Genomic DNA, 14,140 nt, shown 5'->3' on the forward strand with positions numbered 1-14,140 from the left:
GAACCTTTATGAGTGGACGGCAGCTGACTCAAACGTTCAGACTACCTGGCTTTGTTGTTGACACGAGTAGACCAGAAGCTGCAGATATGATGTCCGCAAGCTTTAAAAAAAAAAGCAAGACAAGATGGCTACAAATCAGTAAAAATGCAGGATTTTTTTACGCCATGAACAATGCTGCTTTCAAGGACCCGTTCTATTGGCTTTTGTGTTGCCAGTTGGGTCATCTTCACGTCATTTTTCCACACTCACAACACTTCATCACCACCGCATGTGTGATGCATAATATCCCACATGGCCCCAAGGCCCCCGGGGGGGGGGGGCCCGGGTGCTGAGCTATGATCAAAGCGGGCACATAGGTCGAACTTTATTAGCAGCCACTCGATAGTTGCGGCTAACAAGGACAACCGCAGAGAGTCCCTGGCAGGGGAGAGCCTCCGATGGGCCTGAGGAGGCAGCTTAAGGGAGTCCACACGGATTTGGTTTACCTTTTGGATCCACTCCCGGGAGAGAGCTGATGAGGTGGACGTCTTTCAAGGTACGGTGTTAATCACGCGGGGCTGAAAAGGACAACATTTTTATGTTAATGAGGGGTGACACTAATTCGGGGGCGGGGGGGAATATCATGCAAAAAGTCACCTTTCAGTTGGAATTTACCTCAGGATCGTTTCATATTGTTGGGACATGAAAAATGATTTTACACAGTGCATCGCCTATCCAGAGCACACACAGGTATAAATATGTATAAATAATAAATAAAGGCATATCTTAATAACCTGTGTGTATATGACGTAACAATTCATCTTCTAAATAAAACAACGGGAATTACAAATACAAGCGGCAAATGTGAACATTTTCCAGGCCGATCAATCATTTCCAATGCTTTCCTCTCGGTGTACCAGCCTTCTCTGATCCTATGATGTCATCCAGACATCAAATGTAGCATTGTGTAATCAGGTAACTAACGTACTAACACAAGCGCGTGAGTGCACATGCGGACGTGATCTGGGTTGGAATTGACAAATACGGCCGTTACACCAATTTGAAGCATCTTCTTGGTCTTTACTTAACATATTTATAGCACGTTACATGAAATAAGTTATGATGCAGTTGGGACACAGGACGTACAAGGCATGAGCGCACGAGTGCTGGTGCAGCTGTGCTACAACGGGCAAATATAACTGTTAAGGTATCTCCTCAAATTTACATATTTATAGCATGTTACATGAAATAAGGGATTATGCAGTTGGGACATAAGGCATACAATGCATGAGCGCACGAGTGCTGGTGCAGCTGTGCTCTGGGCTTGAACTGGCAAATGTAACTGTTAAGGCATCTCCTCAACTTTACATATTTATAGCATGTTACATGAAATAGGGTATTATGCAGTTGTTACATAAGACATACAAAGCATGAGCGCACGAGTGCTGGTGCAGCGGTGCTACAACTGGCAAATATAACTGTTAAGGCATCTCCTCGACTTTACATATTTATAGCATGTTACATGAAATAAGGAATTATGCAGTTGTTACATAAGACATACAAGGCATGAGCGCACGAGTGCTGGTGCAGCTGTGCTACAACTGGCAAATATAACTGTTAAGGCATCTCCTTGACATTACATATTTATAGCATGTTACATGAAGTAAGGGATTAAGCAGTTTGGTAATTATTATAATAAAGATATGCAATGTCTCCAATGGTGCACGAGTGCCAGTAGAGCCAGGACTGGGCTAGAATTGGCAAATATAACTGTTAAGGCATCTCCTCGACTTTACATATTTATAGCACGTTAGATGAAATAAGGGATTATGCGGCTGGGACATAAAACATACAATGCATGAGTGCACGAGTGCTGGTGCAGCTGTGCTCTGGGATACAACTGGCAAATATAACTGTTAAGGCATCCTCTCGACTTTACTTTACATATTTATAGCATGTTACATGAAATAAGGGATTATGCAGTTGGTTCGTAAGATATACAATGCATGAGCGCACGAGTGCTGGTGCAGCTGTGCTACAACTGGCAAATATAACTGTTAAGGCATCTCCTCGACTTTACATATTTATAGCATGTTACATGAAATAAGGGATTATGCAGTTGGGACATAAGACATACAAGGCATGAGCGCACGAGTGCTGGTACAGCTGTGCCCTGGGCTAGAACTGGCAAATGTAACTGTTAAGTCATCTCCTCAACTTTACTTTACTTTACATATTTATAACATGTTAAAATAAAATAAGGGATTAAGCAGTTTGGAAATTATTATAATAAGACATGCAATGTCTCCAATGGTGCACGAGTGCCAGTGGAGTCAAGACTGGGCTAGAATTGGCAAATATAACTGTTAAGGCATCCTCTCGACTTTACTTTATATATTTATAAGATGTTACATGAAATAAGGGATTATGCAGTTGGTACGTAAGATATACAATGCATGAGTGCACGAGTGCTGGTGCAGCTGTGCTACAACTGGTAAATATAACTGTTCAGGCATCTCCTTGACATAGCATGTTACATGAAATAAGGAATTAAGCAGTTCGGTAATTATTATAATAAGTCATGCAATGTCTCCAATGGTGCACGAGTGCCAGGAGGTTTAGGAGTAAACTCTTGTTTTTTCCCAGCTTTCCTTCTCTCACTCCTTTCCAACGAGTCCACTTGAATCTGACAACCGCTAGACAACGCAAAGCATTCCCTTCCGATCCGCCATGGGGAAGACCGGACAGAGTACGGTGGACCTAAACTCCCCGTCTGACGTCAAACAAGCGGTTCCTTTTGAGGAACTGGACCAGGTGACGCCCCCTATGGAGCAGGAGGAGAAAAAAGAGGAGCCCCCCGATAGAGGAAGCTGGAAGGGCAAGTTCGATTTCCTGCTGTCATGTGTGGGGTACGCCATCGGCTTGGGGAACGTGTGGAGGTTCCCGTATTTGTGCGGGAAGAACGGCGGAGGTAACAAAGTCAGATCGTTCCGGACGCAACACAAAATCATTCATTCATTCCATTCAAGGAGCCTTCCTGATCCCATACTTCCTGACGCTGGTGTTTGCCGGAATACCGCTGTTCTTCCTGGAGACGTCCCTGGGACAGTTCACCTCCGTGGGGGGCTTGGGAGTTTGGAAGCTCATGCCGATGATGAAAGGTATGAACATAAATGGCCTTCCATCCATCCTTCCATTCTTCCGTCCATCCATCCTTCCATCGATCATCCATCCTTCCATCCATCATCCTTCCATCAATCACCCATCCTTACATTCATCCTTCCATCCATCCATCCAACCTTCCTTCCATCCATCCATCCTTCCATCCATCAATCCTTTTCCTTCCTTCCATCCATCCATCCATCCATCGATCATCCATCCTTCCATTCATCCTTTCATACATCGATCATCCATCCTTCCATTCATCCTTTCATCCATCCTTTCATTCATCCTTCCTTCCATTCATCCTTCCATCCATCCATCCTTCCTTCCATCCATCCATCTATCCATCCATCCATCCATCCATCCATCATCCATCCAGCCTTTCATCCTTCCTTCCATCCATCCTTCCTTCCATCCATCCTTCTATCATCCAACCAGCCATCCATCCTTCTTTCCTTCCTTCCATCCATCCATCCAACCTTCAGTCCATCCTTCCATCCATCTAACCTTCCTTCCATCCATCCTTCCTTCTATCATCCAACCAGCCATCCATCCATCCATCCTTCCTTCCTTCCATCCATCCAACCTTCCTTCCATCCATCCGTCCATCCATCCATCCATCCATCCATCCATCTAACCTTACATCGATCCTTCTATCCATCCAGCCATCCATCCTTCCTTCCATCCATCCATCCATCCATCCAACCTTCAGTCCATCCTTCCATCCATCTAACCTTCCATCCATCCATCCTTCCTTACATTCATCCATCATCCTTCCATCCATCCAACCTTCCTTCCATCCATCCATCCAACCTTCTATCCATCCAGCCATCCATCCTTCCTTCCATCCATCCATCCATCCATCCTACCTTCAATCCATCCTTCCATCATCTAACCTTCCTTCCATCCATCCAACCTTCCTTCCATCCGTCCTTCCATCCATCCATCCAACCTTGCTTCCATCCATCCATCCATCCTTCCAAGGTCAGGTCGTGGGGGCAGCAGCCTAAGCAGGGAGACCAAGATGTTCCCAGGGTCTTCCCTGAGGCCCCCTCCTGAGGCCCCCTACCAGTCGGACATGCCCTCCCCAGGGAGGCGTCCGGAAGTCATCCTGACCAGGTGCCTAAGCCACCTCATCTGGCTCCTATCAGGAGGAACGGAGGAGCAACGGTTGTGCTCTGAGTTTCTCCCGGATGACAGTACTTTCACTTTATCTGTACGGGCGAGCCCAGCCCCCCTAAGGAGGAAACTCATATCGGCTGCTAGCATCCGCCATCTTGTCCTTTGGGTCACTAAGCGTAGGAAGGTGGGATTGGGAGGTGGATCAAACATCTTCACTCGCTGCAGGTGTCGGTCTGGCTGCAGTGGTGCTGTCCTTCTGGCTCAACATCTACTACATCATCATCATCGCCTGGGCGCTCTACTACTTGTTCAACTCCTTCGGTTCGGTACTGCAGCCTCCAGTTACAAAATGGATGCCATTGGATTTCCAACATGTACCGAATTTTTACTGTCCTCCGTGCAGGAGCTTCCCTGGCAAAACTGCAACAATCCCTGGAACACGGATAAATGTTTCAGCAACTACAGCCTGGCGGACACCACCAACCTCACCAGCGCCGTCACCGAGTTCTGGGAGTGAGTGGAAGCCACGCTGGATGTCAGAAGATCATTGGTATTCCCGCGCTCATCTGCCGTTTCATCCGCAGGCGGAACATGCACCAGCTGTCCGGCGGTCTGGAGGAACCAGGAGAGCTTCGTTGGCCACTGGTGGGCACCCTGGCACTGGCCTGGGTTCTCGTTTATTTCTCAATCTGGAAGGGAGTGGAGTGGACCGGGAAGGTCAGACGTTCTCCTGCGATTAACTTGCTGTGTACTTAAAATGGGGGTTCTCCAAGATGTAGGTCTGGGATTTAGAGGAATGATCCAATGGTCCCAAAGCCTCCACAACAGCCGAGTGTCTCAGAGTCCAGAGTCAGACATAAGCAATCGACATGGGATGGATATTTTCATGTGTTCCCAAATTCAGGTGGTGTATTTCTCAGCCACCTATCCCTACTTCATGCTCTTCATCCTGTTCTTCCGGGGCGTCACCCTGCCGGGGGCCATCGATGGCATCCGCTTCTACATCACGCCCAACTTCAACAAGCTGACAAGCTCCGAGGTACGCATAATCGAAGCACTGACGGAGGAGCAAATGCAGAATAAATCGGTTTTTTTTTAAATGTAGATTTTCTTGGATAAAACCACAGCATCGACCCAAAAAAAATTGGAGATAACTGACAATATTTCTTTGATTTTGTTTAAAATTAATTAACTTTTTTTAAAGAACGTAAAAATCAAATTTCTTTGTTCTATTTTTTAGTCATCAATACTAGTCAAAGTCAAGTCAAAGTCAACTTTATTGACTTCAACTTCAATTGACAGGGATCATATTGTTTGGGGGGGCTGCACGGCGGTTGAGTGGTTAGCGCGCAGACCTCACAGCTAGGAGACCCAAGTTCAATCCCACCCTCGGTTTGCATGTTCTTCCCGTGGGTTTTCTCCGGGTACTCCGGTTTCCTCCCACATTCCAAAAACATGCTAGGTTAATTAGCCACTCCAAATTGTCCATAGGTATGAATGTGAGTGTGAATGGTTGTTTGTCTATATGTGCCCTGTGATTGGCTGGCCACCAGTCCAGGGTGCACCCCGCCTCTCGCCCCAAGAAGACAGCTGGGATAGGCTCCAGCACCCCCGCGACCCTTGTGAGGATAAGCGGTAGAGATGGCTGAGGGGGGAATTTAACCCTGGTCTCCTGGCTGTGAGGTCTGCACGCGAACCACTTGACCGCCGTGCCGCCCTGAAATGTGATTTTTACGTTCTTTAAAAAAAGTTAATTAATTTGAAACAAAATCAAAGAAATATTGTCAGGTATCTCCATATGCTCTTTGTTGGTCTTGAATATTCCGTAGGCTCCAGCTTAGCCGCCATTCCAGTCAGGACAAGCGCTATGGAACATTTTGTGTAGAAAAAAGTGGCGTTCCGTGCTTTTTATGGATTATTGGATTATGGAGTATTATTCCAATGCGTGTAGTATCTGCTGTGTGTCAGGTGTGGCTAGACGCCGCCACTCAGATCTTCTTCTCGTACGGCCTGGGCCTGGGTTCTCTCATCGCGCTGGGGAGCTACAACAGCTACAATAACGACGTCTACAAGTACGACCCATTTGTAAAAAAAAAAAATAATAGTAGAGATAGTCTTCTTCTCATGATCCTTGCTGGCCATTTCAGGGACTCCATCATCGTGTGTTGCATCAACTCCTGCACGAGCATGTTTGCAGGCTTTGTTATCTTCTCCATTGTGGGATTCATGTCCAACATCACCAAGAAGCCTGTGCGGGAGCTGGCCGCTTCAGGTGGAGTATTCGATAATCCCGTGTTGGAAAGAAAAGGAACGAAAGTCGACCATGTTGGAACCCCACAGGTCCTGGTCTGGCGTTCTTGGCTTACCCTCAGGCCGTCACCCAGCTCCCCATGTCGTCTCTGTGGGCCATCCTCTTCTTCTCTATGCTCATGATGCTGGGCTTAGATAGTCAGGTACACAAACACACACACACACATAGCGCAGGAAAGGAAAGCTAGCAATAACACGGAATGAAAGCAGCTTAGCCTAGCCTAGCTTAGCCTAGCCTTGGTTGACACCACACTGCTTTTTAAGGCAAGTTTGTTTGATTAAAAGTTCAAATAGAAATATAAAATGTTTATTTTCTGCTATTTAAGTAAGGAAAGCTAGCAATAACACGGAATGAAGGCAGCTTAGCCTAGCCTAGCTTAGCCAAGCCTAGCCTTGGTTGACACCTCACTGCTTTTTAAGGCAAGTTTGTTTGATTAAAAGTTCAAAAAGAAATATAAAATGTTTATTTTCTGCTATTTAAGTAAGGAAAGCTAGCGATAACACGGAATGAAGGCAGCTTAGCTTAGCCTAGCTTAGTTTAGCCAAGCCTAGCTTAGCACCTCACTGCTTTTTAAGGCAAGTTTGTTTGATTAAAAGTTAAAATAGAAATATAAAATGTTTATTTTCTGCTATTTAAGTAAGGAAAGCTAGCAATAACACGGAATCAAGGCAGCTTAGCCAAGCCTAGCCTAGCTTGGCTCTGCAGACAAAGCCATTGTGATTGTCCAATCAGTTCTGCACGGTGGAAGGCTTCATCACAGCTCTCATGGACGAGTATCCCTTACTGCTGAGGAAGAGGAAGAAGAGCTTCATCCTCATCGTCTGCTTCATCTCCTTCATCATCGGGTTCTCCAACATCACACAGGTGTGTCAGCATCTGCCGTCACACACGTGATGACAAACTGACGCGGCGTGCGTCTTCCAGGGCGGCCTGTACGTCTTCAAGCTCTTCGACTACTACTCAGCCAGCGGGATGTGTCTCCTCTTCCTGGTCTTCTTCGAGACGGTCTCCATCGCTTGGTTGTACGGTAGGAACCATCTCGGCTTGTTACGACCGCTCGTCTCTGTGCCGCAATCGCAATGTTTACGTTTCACGTCAGGAGCTGAGAGGTTCTATAAGGACATCGAGGACATGATCGGCTACCGACCCTGCGCTTGGTGGAAACTTTGTTGGAAGTTTTTCACACCGCTCATCTGTCTGGTAGGTCGGGATACGTGAGAATACCCCAAAATACTTTGCATTAAAATACTTTACCGGTTGTGCAGGGGTGTCAAATGGCTGCCTTCTATGTGGGCCTAAATTTAAGGATGCTAGCATGCTAGAGCTAAGCTAAAATACTTGATTCATATAGTTAGCTAGTGTTAGCATTTAGCTTAGCAGCTCACTGTGTCGGTAATTATTAATATGGAGTTTTTTTTAATGTTTAACAATGTAGGTGAAAATTACAAATTGAACTAAGTCAAACTTTGCCTGTTTAGCCTAGCTTAGCTTAGCCTAGCCTAGCCATTTCACATTGGTTGACACCTCACTGCTTATTAAGGCAAGTTTGTTTGATTAAAAGTTCAAATAGAAACATAAAATGTTTATTTTCTGCTATTTAAGTCAGGAAAGCTAGCAATAACACGGAATGAAGGCAGCTTAGCCTAGCCTAGCCTAGCTTAGCTAAGCCTTGGTTGACACCACACTGCTTTTTAAGGCAAGTTTGTTTGATTAAAAGTTCAAATAGACATATAAAATGTTTATTTTCCGCTATTTAAGTAAGGAAAGCTAGCAATAACACGGACGGAATGAAGGCAGCTTAGCCTAGCCTAGCTTAGCCTAGCCTTGGTTGACACCTCACTGCTTTTTAAGGCAAGTTTGTTTAATTAAAAGTTCAAATCAATATATAAAATATTTATTTTCTGCTATTTAAGTGAGGAAAGCTAGCAATAACACGGAATGAAGGCAGCTTAGCTTAGCCAAGCTTAGCTTAGCCAAGCCTTGGTTGACACCACACTGCTTTGTAAGCAATAACACGGAATGAAGGCAGCCTGACGCTATTCTACTTTTCAAAGAGACCTGAACGGTTCTTTCAGGGCGTGTTTACCTTCAGCGCCGTGGAGATGACGCCCCTGACTCTGGGCAAGTACGTGTACCCGCTGTGGGGCCAAACCATCGGCTGGTTCATGGCGATGTCCTCCATGGTTCTCATCCCGGGCTACGTCATCTACATGTTCTGCAGAACGCCGGGTAGCGTCAAGCAGGTTAGCGTCGTCGTCGTCGTCATGTACATGGCGATGAATGAAAAAACAAAAAGAAGTCATGTCAGGTGGTACAAAAATACGTTTATCTTTTTACCTTCAGCGCTGGAAGAGGATGACAACATCCCAGCAGGACGACAAACCATCAGGTCATGACCTTTTCACTCAAATTGTTGGCGAAGCTCCCGTCTAGAACCGCAACCCTCCTGGAAAATATTCACCTTTAACCTCTGTTTAATCTTTCAGTGTTAAAAAAAAGTGTCAGTTATGTGTCTTATTTTTGTTTACATAATGAACAAAACACAAAAACAATTAATTAGAAAAATGTAAATATGTGCTGCTTATACTGTGTTACTAAATAATATTTTGATTATTTTTAGCAAGGATATTGTTTAAAGCAAACATGGAATAGCGATAAATGAAGTAGTGTGAAAAAAAATGCATTTTTTTCTGAAGTTGTCTTTTCGTCAAGAACTGCAACAAGTGTACTTTGAATGAAAACATAGAAGGTATTTTTATTCCTGTACCTTGTACTGCATATGCATGAACTAAAATGTGTGTAAAAAAAAAAAAACATCTGGGAATGCTTTGTGGTGTTAAAGCTGCAGGAAGGGGCGTTTAAAGCAACACAACATAGCGCTGGATGGACTGGAATCCTATTTAATAGCATGTTGATATACTGCAGAGACAGGTCAAAGGGTGGAATTTGACTGTGGGAAGTGATGGCTCATTTCTCTCACACTCCCTTTTCCCACTTGCCTATCATGAATGTGTTTTTTGTTTTTTTGGTTTTTTTCCCTTTACATCAACATTCCCGAACATTTTGGAGTCATTCATGAAGCAGTGCATTTGTATGGGACAGCCCTTTGGTCAGTGTCCTGTATGTGAAGGTCCGCCACTCACGGGACTCCCGAAATGCTACATTGGTTGCCGTGCTTACGTCCCCTCAACGCACACATACACACACAAGTAAAGCATTTCCGGAAAAAAGCAAAAAGGCGACTGAACGGGGGAGAAAAAAAGCAGATATTAGTCACTGTGCATCCTACTGTCAGTGTATTTGTTTGACTGGGGGGGGGGGGGGGGGTAGAATAATAATATCTTTTCTTTCAAATGGCCTCAGCCTTCATGTGCTCACACTTGATTCAATCATGCACAAAAACATACTCTGGGATAACATGCAAAGCCAGCAAACTTCATATTGTAATGTTTATCAAGCCAATAAGTACAAATAAATCCCATTCATCTGCCTACGCTTTCACTTTTGGGGTGTGTTTATAGCTCCAACTGGTTGTTTTACATGAACTGGACAGGACTGGTGGAGGACGGGTGTGTCCAGTCACGTCAAACTGTCATTTAAGTTGACTAGTCAGGTCTGGAAGCTGCTTTTCGGGAGGGAGGGGTTATGCAAATTGACTGAAATAGTCATCACATTTCTGATCATGTAAATTGAGTTGACTAGTCGGGTCTGGAAGCTGCTTTTCGGGAGGGAGGGGTTATAATAATGTAAATTAAGTTGACTAGTCAGGTCTGCAAGCTGATTTTCGGTTCGGGAGGGGTTATGCAAATTCACTGAAATAGTCAACACATTTGTAATAATGTCATCACTAATAATGTCAATTAAGTTGACTAGTCGGGTCTGAAAGCTGCTTTTCGGGAGGGTTGGGTTATGCAAATTGACTGAAATAGTCATCACATTTCTGATAATGTAAATTAAGGTGACTAGTCGGGTCTGGAGGCTGCTTTTTCGGGAGGGAGGGGTTATAATAATGTAAATTAAGTTGACTAGTCGGGCCTGGAAGCTGCTTTTCGGGAGGGAGGGGTTATGCAAATTGACTGAAATAGTCATCACATTTCTGATAATGTAAATTAAGTTGACTAGTCGGGTCTGGAAGCTGCTTTTCGGAAGGGAAGGGTTATGCAAATTGACTGAAATAGTCATCACATTTCTGATCATGTAAATTAAGTTGACTAGTCGGGTCTGGAAGCTGCTTTTCGGGAGGGAGGGGTTATGCAAATTGACTGAAATAATCATCACATTTCTGATAATGAAAATTAAGTTGACCAGTCGGGTCTGGAAGCGGCTTATAAGGAGGGAGGGGTTATGCAAATTGACTGAAATAATCATCGCATTTGTAATAATGTAAATAAAGTTGACTAGTTGGGTCTGGAAGCTGCTTTTCTGGTTGGGGTTAAGCAAATTGGAACACTCATGACACTACTAACAATGTCAAACTGTCATTTGAGTTGACGAGTCGGGTCTGGAAGGGAGTGATCATTTCCGTGTGATTATCAAGAGGCTAGATAAAGGAGGCCTGTGATATTTACAATCTACACTTGGGCAAAACAGAAATAGATGAGCTGCGGCAACAAGCTGGTGTTGGTATTTTTTCCAAGCTTTTGGGATGAATGTCAGACCAAAAGCTAAGCACGGCTGCAGATTGGGGAAGATAACACGCAGACAAAAGTGGACAGCAAAGAAAAAACCAAAAAGAGCCGGAGAAGAAAAGCAAGAGAAACGTGGCGGCCACAGTGAGTCTCCGTAAGATCAAAGTTCCTCCTGCAAGCGTGTTGGAGAGATGTGTTGTCCTCCTGAATTTGCATGGAAGCAAACGGTTGTCAATCCGTTGGTCATAAATAAATCCATCCCTTGAGGAGCAAGGACATAGTCTTCTCTTCTGGAGCCCTAGCGACAATCAAGCTTTCTTTTTTATTTAAGTGGAGGCTTTTTTTGTTGATATTTTTGGCACAAGAGTCATCGATGAGGATGAAGGGAGGAAGGGAAAGAGGGAGGAAGGAAGGAAGAGAGGGAGGGAAGGAAGGGAGGATGGTGTTATTATCTTCTCCTGCATCCTGGTTTGCTGCCTTTTAATAAGCGAGAGTTAAAAGTGGCAAATAGTTCTAAAAACGTGTTTTGAAAATCCACGTGTAGTCAAGTAAAGTCCTATATGTATTTGCTCCATGTTTCTTCTTCTTTCTTTAAAATGTTCATCTAAGCGTATCTGCCTAAATAGAAGCATAGAAGTGTGATTTGTCCATCCATCCATATATCCATCCATTCATCCATCCATCCGTCCGTCCGTCCGTCCATCATCTATCCATCCATTTTCCATCCATCCATCTATCCATTCATCCATCTACCCATTCATCCATCTATCCGTCCATCCTTCCGTCGATCCTTCCGTCGATCCATTCATCCATCCGTCTATCCATCCATCATCTATCCATCCATCCATCTACCCATTCATCTATCCATCTATACATCCATCCATTCATCTATCCGTCTATCCATCCATCAATCCATCCGTTCATCCATCCATCCATCATACATCCATTCAACCATCCATCTATCCATTCATCCATCTATCCATCCATCCATCTCTCCGTCCATCCGTCCATCATCCATCCATTGATCATCTATCCATCCACTATCCATCCATCTATCCATTCATCTATCCATCTATACATCCATCCGTTTATCCATCCATCAATCCATCCGTCCGTCCATCCATCCATCCTTCCATCATACATCCATTCAACCATCCATCTATCCATCTATCCGTCCGTCCATCTATTCATCCATCCATCTATCTATCCATCCATCCATCCGTCTATCCATCCATCATTCATCCATTCAACCATCCATCTATCCGTCCATCCATCCATCATCCATCCATTCAACCATCCATCTATCCATCCATCTACCCATTCATCCATCCATCCATCCATATATCTATCTATCATCTGTATGTACATGATCGACAGTGATTCTATTTACACCATGCTCCGAGAGCCACTCGGGGTCCGATGTAGACTGAGGCGGGGGTCAGGGGGGATGTACTGGTGCGGGTGGTTGTACGGCGGCGGCGGTGGGGGGAGCGGGGGCTGGTGGCCGTCACCCCCGCCGCCATGTGAGTTGTCGGGCGAGCGAAGCGGCGTGGACGTGGCCGACTGGCTGAGCTGGTAATGCTGGTGGTGGAGGTGGTGGTGGTGGAGCGGGTGGGCGGGCGCGTGGCTGAGGAAGGCCTCCATGCGGGCGTGGCCGCTGTTGTCCAGCATGATGACCTTGACGATCTGCTGACACTGGATGAGCGTCTCGGGCCGCAGATCGGCCATGCTGGCAGCCGGCGGCGGATGCGGCAATGGCGGCGGCGGCTGGGGGTATGGCCGGTGGGCGGGGGTGCTGGCCGCCGAGCGCAGCTGCAGATGTTGAGGTGGAGGCGCCGCCGGGCCCTGGGTTAGCCCCGGGTGGAAGAGCAGCTCCCCCCGGTGGTTAAGAAGGGCCGCGCTCTCGGGACTCGTGCTGAGCTGGTACGTCTGAAGCCTGTTGTGAATTGACACCTAGTTTAGAAAACAGCCAAGAGAACAGCATCAAATGTTATCAAACCGGTTCCTCCTCTAAGGTCCGTCAAGCCCTCTTATTCATTTTTGGGGGGTGTGGGGGGGTGGGTGTGAAGGTGGTGGTGAGGTCATGATACACACACGCACAGGCACCCACACACACTTTGTGGCGTTCTCCAGAGTGCTGTGAAGAGGAGCATCCATTTGGGGTCGGGGTGACAGGGGGGACGGGGGGGGCACTAATGGGATTGTGTGTGTGTGTGTGTGTGTGTGTGTGTGGAGGGGGGGAGGGTGAGCCCGGTGGTTCCAAAGGGGACACTGAGGGCACCTGTATCGCCCTTCCAAACCACTGTGTGGCGCTATGGGGACAGCCGACAAGGGGGACACTTGGGGGTGGTGGGTAACCGGGACACAGGAAAAAAGAGGAGGTGAGCAGACAAGCACAGACGCCCACAAGCAACAAGTCACAATGCAAACGTCACATTGCTACGCTCTCCTAATCTACCAGGAAATCCTCATTTTTACTCCGGATCCCATCCAACATTCCCGGAGGGGGAGGGGGGGGGGCGGGGTCAAAGGTGGCATCATCGTTCCATGTCATGCTGCCGGGTAAGCACGAGAGCGCCGCTGATTTTAAAAGACGCCATATGCTGGAGGAGGTCGCCGTCCGTCACCGCTTGTCTCATCCGATCGGATCTTCATCAAGGCAGCACTTTGGGAACCTTGCACGAGAACTTCCTTCTTATTGCAGATGGATGGGTGGAGACATGCCCGAAGACGGACCCTTCCTCCCCCCCCCCCCCCGCTTCCTCTTTCCTTTGCGTTCCGACACGAATGCGCTTTGACAGCTAACGTTTCATTCCCACCAGCCGTTGACATTTACGGCGGGAGGGGGGGGGGGGGAAGCTGACCTGGGGTGTCGTCAGCGCAGGGGTGGGGGGACGGTTTTCCGAGTTGTCGGAATTGCGCTGATAAAAGCAATATA

General features: G+C 46.3%; 2 protein-coding genes across 9 annotated transcripts in view; one reads left to right on the top strand and one right to left on the bottom strand.

Annotated features, from left to right (window-relative positions):
- Window positions 1-383: 383 nt before the first annotated feature.
- On the top strand, window positions 384-9,887 carry slc6a1l (solute carrier family 6 member 1, like). The gene is made up of 15 exons (XM_058077800.2): window positions 384-535; window positions 2,626-2,950; window positions 3,009-3,140; window positions 4,489-4,589; window positions 4,667-4,776; window positions 4,848-4,980; window positions 5,168-5,302; window positions 6,232-6,335; window positions 6,411-6,535; window positions 6,604-6,716; window positions 7,307-7,438; window positions 7,499-7,601; window positions 7,674-7,774; window positions 8,650-8,817; window positions 8,918-9,887. The coding sequence occupies exons 2-15, from the start codon at window positions 2,710-2,712 to the stop codon at window positions 9,005-9,007; spliced, it is 1,788 nt and encodes a 595-aa protein (XP_057933783.2). The 5' UTR covers window positions 384-535; window positions 2,626-2,709; the 3' UTR covers window positions 9,008-9,887.
- The window catches only part of iqsec3a (IQ motif and Sec7 domain ArfGEF 3a), a 48,173-nt gene continuing 43,323 nt past the window's right edge, over window positions 9,291-14,140 (bottom strand). For 3 of the 8 annotated variants that reach the window (XM_078787516.1, XM_078787508.1, XM_058077793.2), the window contains exon 14: window positions 9,291-13,155. In XM_078787516.1, the coding sequence (XP_078643642.1) occupies window positions 12,589-13,155 (567 nt within the window). In that variant the 3' untranslated portion in view covers window positions 9,291-12,588. The remainder of the gene's footprint in view (window positions 13,156-14,140) is intronic. The other 5 variants (XM_058077797.2, XM_058077796.2, XM_058077794.2 and 2 more) reach the window with 2 other exon arrangements.

Source organism: Doryrhamphus excisus, linkage group LG2 (assembly GCF_037039965.1).
Source record: "Doryrhamphus excisus strain RoL-2023G ecotype Guam linkage group LG2, RoL_Dexc_Guam_v1.1, whole genome shotgun sequence".
In the NCBI taxonomy this organism is placed as follows: domain Eukaryota; kingdom Metazoa; phylum Chordata; class Actinopteri; order Syngnathiformes; family Syngnathidae; genus Doryrhamphus; species Doryrhamphus excisus.